Source organism: Nanorana parkeri, unplaced genomic scaffold (genome assembly GCF_000935625.1).
Source record: "Nanorana parkeri isolate BGI_ZX_2015 unplaced genomic scaffold, ASM93562v1 scaffold1078, whole genome shotgun sequence".
NCBI lineage: Eukaryota > Metazoa > Chordata > Amphibia > Anura > Dicroglossidae > Nanorana > Nanorana parkeri.
In genome coordinates, this window is record NW_017307346.1 from 276,317 (window position 1) to 282,022 (window position 5,706).

The 5,706-nt window shown below is 40.3% G+C and overlaps 1 protein-coding gene across 3 annotated transcripts in view; it reads right to left on the reverse strand.

Moving 5' to 3' along the window:
• SEC11A (SEC11 homolog A, signal peptidase complex subunit) overlaps nt 1-5,706 on the reverse strand; it is a 39,054-nt gene that overhangs the window by 7,796 nt on the left and 25,552 nt on the right. Inside the window, exons 3-4 of one of the 3 annotated variants that reach the window (XM_018567640.1) lie at nt 4,181-4,330; nt 2,762-2,881 (exon numbers count right to left, since the gene is read on the reverse strand). In XM_018567640.1, coding sequence (XP_018423142.1) covers nt 2,762-2,881; nt 4,181-4,330 — 270 coding nt within the window. The remainder of the gene's footprint in view (nt 1-2,761; nt 2,882-4,180; nt 4,331-5,706) is intronic. The other 2 variants (XM_018567642.1, XM_018567641.1) reach the window with 2 other exon arrangements.

The window sequence follows — 5,706 nt, forward strand, 5'->3', positions numbered from 1 at the left end:
AGATAAACACTTTAAATTAGCATAATGGAACTTGGGTAGTTGGGGTATATTACTGAACAATGCACCAACATCTATATACAAATAAAAGCAGAAAGCAAAAACATTATTACTGTATTTGTGGCATTGTGTGACAAAAGAAAATTCTATCTGGTTTCGGTTACGCAACACGAGTCACAGAATCTGTCATAATGATACAATCTAAATCATGTAAAAATCCTTCAAGGCAAGCCAGCTCACAAAACTGTTCAATCATTGATTCATGAAACGAAGTTGCCATGTCAGAGGATCACTTGCAATCCTTGTCAGTTGTCTGTACACAACAGACCTAAAATGTGGGGTGTATAGGAACTACTGAATAGTAAATGTTGATTCCTCTCTGTAGGATTTGTGTAGATGTCTACAAAATTAAAGGAGAACTATGGGGTCAGGGCTTTTCCCCATAGGTCTCCTAAGGGTAACGGGAGGACACAAACTAGCGTCCTCCCGTCACCCAAAGCTCAGTATACCGCGAGCTGTAGCTCGCGGTATACTTTGTATACTCAGACGCCACAGCTGGAACGGATCCCGACAATTATGTCTGGATCCACCCAGCTGCGCGAGTGACAACCGACTCAACCTATCTAGAGGCAGAGCCAGCTGTACCTGCCCCCTCCCCTCCGTTCCGCCAGTCAGCGCTGGAGGATCGGACAGGGGAGGGGGGAATCCAGTCCCTCCCCTGTCACGGCGCTCTGCCAGCACAGGATCGAGAAGTGAACGAGCGCCAGTATGTGTTTGCTCACTTCCCGATCTCCTGAGCCAATCTGTAACAGTTTCATTGTCACAGGTTGGCTCAGATTATGAGGCTGAGTGAAAATCACTCACCTCATAATTCTCCTTTAAAGAAATAGCAGTGCCAATAGACTTGACTTGTGCACGTAGGTACTCAAGATATTTGAGCAATCCAATAAAACTGTGCATTGGGCAGTTTACAATTGTGTAATATTTTTTTTAAAAATCCATCATTACATCATTCAAATATGCTTTAGTACCCTGAACCAATAGGTATAAGGTCTTGTCTAAAAAAGGGGACAATGGACACCAAGACAGAACTGTCACCAGAATTTGTCATTCTAGTGGTTGCAGTGGATTATTATGTATTTCCTGCTTGGTATATAAAACAAGATGGGGTAAATACTACTTCTAGATTATCAACAAAATCTTTAGAAAGCAGACCAGTCCTTTGCTAGGATATTATGGATTGTTTCTTAGTTCCCATGGTACCACACTTTAAAAATGTATTTCAAAATGATAGATTGCAGCTTAATAGTCCTTGACATCTGTGATAACCAAATAACCCCTTTGCTCAATGTGTGTGGTCAACAAGTCAGATTGAAGTGCCTCATATTCTCCTACTGACATACTGTTTGGCATATGGTTCCTGAAAGCACAGAATAAACTATCTTCAAAAACATTGAACAACAACAAAAAAGTGTCTATCATATTTAAGTAGGAATTAAGATACATTATCAACAAGCCTTGCTTTTGCGGCAAAATAAAATTGTCCATTCGTTTTGCAAATCATGTCATCCATAAGTTTACATTAAAGTGGACCTGTAATGCAAGGTTCACTTTTTTAAAGCAGGACTCTGGGGGCCTGTTAGCCCCCTATCTGATATGAGTTAAGTGTTAACAAAAAAAGTGTAACAAATTAGTTACATATAAAAGAATAACATTTTTTCTATTTAAAGTGCTCACGTACAACACTAAACTGAAGGGCTAAACACTAAACTAAAGGCTTTGAAAGCCTTTTGCCATTTCACAGGCGCACACAATTTTAAGGCTTGACATGTTTGGTATCTATTTACCCGACAACCTCATCTTTTATATTTTAGCAAAAAAATGATCTTCTTTTGCGTGCAATATAATTAATGTAAAAATATTGGTTTGATAAACATTTGCGCAAATATTGTGCAACATAAATAATTGCAACTAGCATTTTATTTTATTCTACAGGGCCTGTGCTTTCAGAAAATATATTATAGTTGCTTGCAGCCCTACCCAAAACAAATGAATAATGAGAATAGTTGTCAACTAATCTTATTATCAATTAGCACTCTCCACCATGCTGGGAGGAGGGCACAGCAAGCAGTGGGCGGGGGCAATAGCCAGCCTGCTCTGTGAAATGGCCACTAGAAGGCTGGCTATTGCACCAGCCCACTATCTGCTGTATTTACATTCCGCTGCCATCTGCGGAATCTTGCCACTGGCAGCTGTCATTCCCTGGCAGCAACTATTCAAGCGCCATGTGCTAATACAATAAAAAAAAGTAGGACAAAAAAAAAGAAAAGTAATTTTCGGTTTTGGCTGCGAGAGGTGCATTGCAGTGCCATTCATTTCACACTGGCACCCCAAATGTACCACACAGTGTTATTGGCCGCACTGGAACGCACAGTACCATAATGCCATGCATTCCAGTGCAGTTGCAAAAAATTGTGCATGCAGTTTTACTCTGAAGAAAACTTAATGTTTGTAAAACTACATTTGTGTGTTTCATGTTAAATGGAGCATGGTAATTATTAAATTTTTTTAATCTAATTAATCGAAAAAATAACCGGCCAACTAATCGATTATGAAAATAATCATTAGATGCAGTCCTAGTTTTGGTGCTCTAAGCTATTTTCTAGCCTAAAATTCAGATATCATGTGTGTGTAAAAATTTTGAAATTGCTCCGGACTGCAATTGGAAATGAAGCATTGTGAATTGACAAATTTATAGACTTACCCTCTTGCCCTTCCCACCACATCCTTCTTTTCCAGCCAGTTCTGTCCCTGCTTGTACAGCCCTCGATCATCCACAGCATTGTTGTCTCCCTTCGTCAGGAATTTGATGTTTCCATTTTCCCTTAATCAGAAATATCTATTATTATATAAATAAAACAAATGATGCAGTCCAAAGATGTAACACAATATTGTTTCGCATATAATCCTTGCTTTACAAGGTCCAGGTTTGTCCCCCACATAAACTGTGGCTTTATGCTTAGGGCAATGCTAGTGGCCACCTGGTTAGGAATGGGGTTGGATAGGTTAAAACTGGGGCTTGAAGGGATTATCTAGAGGTAATAAGTGTTTCAAGCCACTGGAAGTACTCATTATTTCCCTCTGCTATATGCCAACCTGGAAGAAAATCTCTGGGTATGCTGTTTCTTTGCATTTACAAGAGAAGGAAGTGTTGGAGTCAAATGCACAGTCAATGAACACTGTCGAAGTCTCACAAATGGTCACTGTGGTGCTCCACAGGTAACGATCTGCAGACCAAAATAGGTACTAGTAGGAGCCACAAGATACCTGCCCTTCAGTAAAACAGATACCTGAATAACATTTTAGGGTCAAAACAGGATCACTTTAAGAATCAGTCTACTCATGGATTTCATTATAGTACTAAAGTCTTACATTTCATACCCAATTAGACCCAATTTGTATAAACCAGTTTATGAGAGCAGTGCAATTGCTTAGCTAAAGAAAGCCTACAAACGCTTGCAATTTTCCATCTTTGCCAGTGCAACCTTTAGTTTCCTGAATGCTGCTTCCCCAAATGTCCACTCAGGCAGCGTGCACTCATCATTTCATGGAAAGTCCCCCTGATCCCCCTCCTCAGGACTACATGTGTGCCCCGTCTAGTCCCTCCTGGTTGCCTGTGCATGTCAGCAAGTTGTAGGACCCTGCAAGGCAAAGGAGCCACTAGAGCAGTGTTTTTCAACCTTTTTTGTGCAAAGGCACACTTTTTTCATGAAAAAAATCACGAGGCACACCACCATTAGAAAATGTTAAAATTTTTTACCTCTGTGCCTATATTGACTATATATAAAGTAATTCTCTTGAATAGGAATCAAATAAACACAAATAAATTATTTTATAATTACTTTATTATGAAATAATAAAGTATTTAACAGGAAACCTGGGGCAGCAATCTATAAAACGGCTCAACAGGAAAGGCAAACTTCTAAAGAAAAAGCAGAAGCACACAAGGCAGATGCGAAACAAGAACCTTCAGGGCCCCGGTGCAAGAAACGCCGCCATGGCACTGTGTGGTTAACAGGACGGCTGCCGAGGTCCCCAGCAAAGGTAAGTGCTTAGGTCGACTTCTGTAACGGATATTAAAATGTGAAGGTTTAAGAACACTGTAACTTAAGCATGCACTCACTTCTCATGAATTTTCAGAACACGATGTACAATTGGTATCTCTCTTCCTTCTATTCTGAAAACCACTATTTCACCCACTCTAATAGGATCATCCACACGATTGGTCAAGAAAAGCAAGTCTCCTCGATGGAATGCAGGCTCCATGCTGCCACTGTGGAGAGAAAGTCCAGAGTTAACATATTCTTTAATCACTAGGAGATTGAAGAACAACATTTCTTGTAAGCCCTCATGGGCAGGGCCCTCCTTACCACCTTGTCTTGAATTATATTGTGATTATATTGTCAAGCGCTGCGCAAACTGTTGGCGCTATATATATCCTGTATAGTAATAATTTCTGAAACAGATATACGTGTGATTCTACTCTGAGAAGGGTGACAGCACTATGTCTATTACAGGTAAAGAATACAGGGGTGTCACCTCCCTGCATCTACCCAACTGAAAAGGACAATTAAGCAGCAGCAAAACACTGGTCACCTTCATGCGCTTCCCTCTTGTAACCATGCTGCCTGACCCAACTGGCTGTGCATGCAAGAAGTCCATCTCCTAATGTGCAGGGAATTAGGCCCTGTTCACACCAAGGTGGCATCATTTTTGTGCATTTGTACGTGTGGGTTCAGCATGCAGTTGTTTGCACATGTGGCACATTTTTATGTATGTGAAAACATGCATTTTGATTGACAGCTCAAGAAACAGTGCAGTCAATGGACAAACGCACACAAAAATGTGCAACATACTTTTGCCGTGTGTTTTTCTGGCATTTCAATTAAAATCTATGGGGGGAAAAAATGAGCTTGAAACTGCCAAAAAAAGGTCATGTACTTTTTTTCTGCGTTTGGCGTTTTGCTGCTCAGGTGTAAACAGCGGCCATGGAAAATCATGGGAATTCTTGAATTGGGCTTTTAAAAAACACATTTTCTACTGCTCAAAGATGCCTAGGTTTGAACCAGGCCTTACAGGAAGCTGATAGAGACTAATTCTGGTACTTAAACCATTAAATGTATACTTTATGGAAGGAATTCTCAAGAAAAAGAAAACACAAATATATGCACCAAGTGCAACCAAAAGGAAAAGTGGATTCGCATGTTGACGTAGTTGATTCAATCACCAAGCAGCGTTTTATAATACTTGATTTGATATTCCTGCAAAGACAGTTCTGTTGGAAAGATTCCATGACATGTGACTAAAAAAGACTCGCATCTATGTTCTGCTTTTTTTTTTTAGTTCATAGGTAAATTTGCTGTAAACCATTAAAGAGGAACTGAACTAACAAAGCTGTGTCCAAAACAAGGCAGGCAGAGGACATAGGACTAGTTACCGAGTATCCTGGTGCTGATCTTTGCCAGTTAGTGACTTCCTATGCCTTGTTCTGCACTGTGGCTCTGTTTGGAGGAAGACATCTTAACAGAGCTAGGATTATGTTAGAATCTCCAGCAAGATGGGCAGTGAGCAGCATAATAGTGACATCTCTAGTCTCACTTCAGATCTCCCGAGACTAGTAGCCAGTACGTTAGATCTCACACTGCAGGT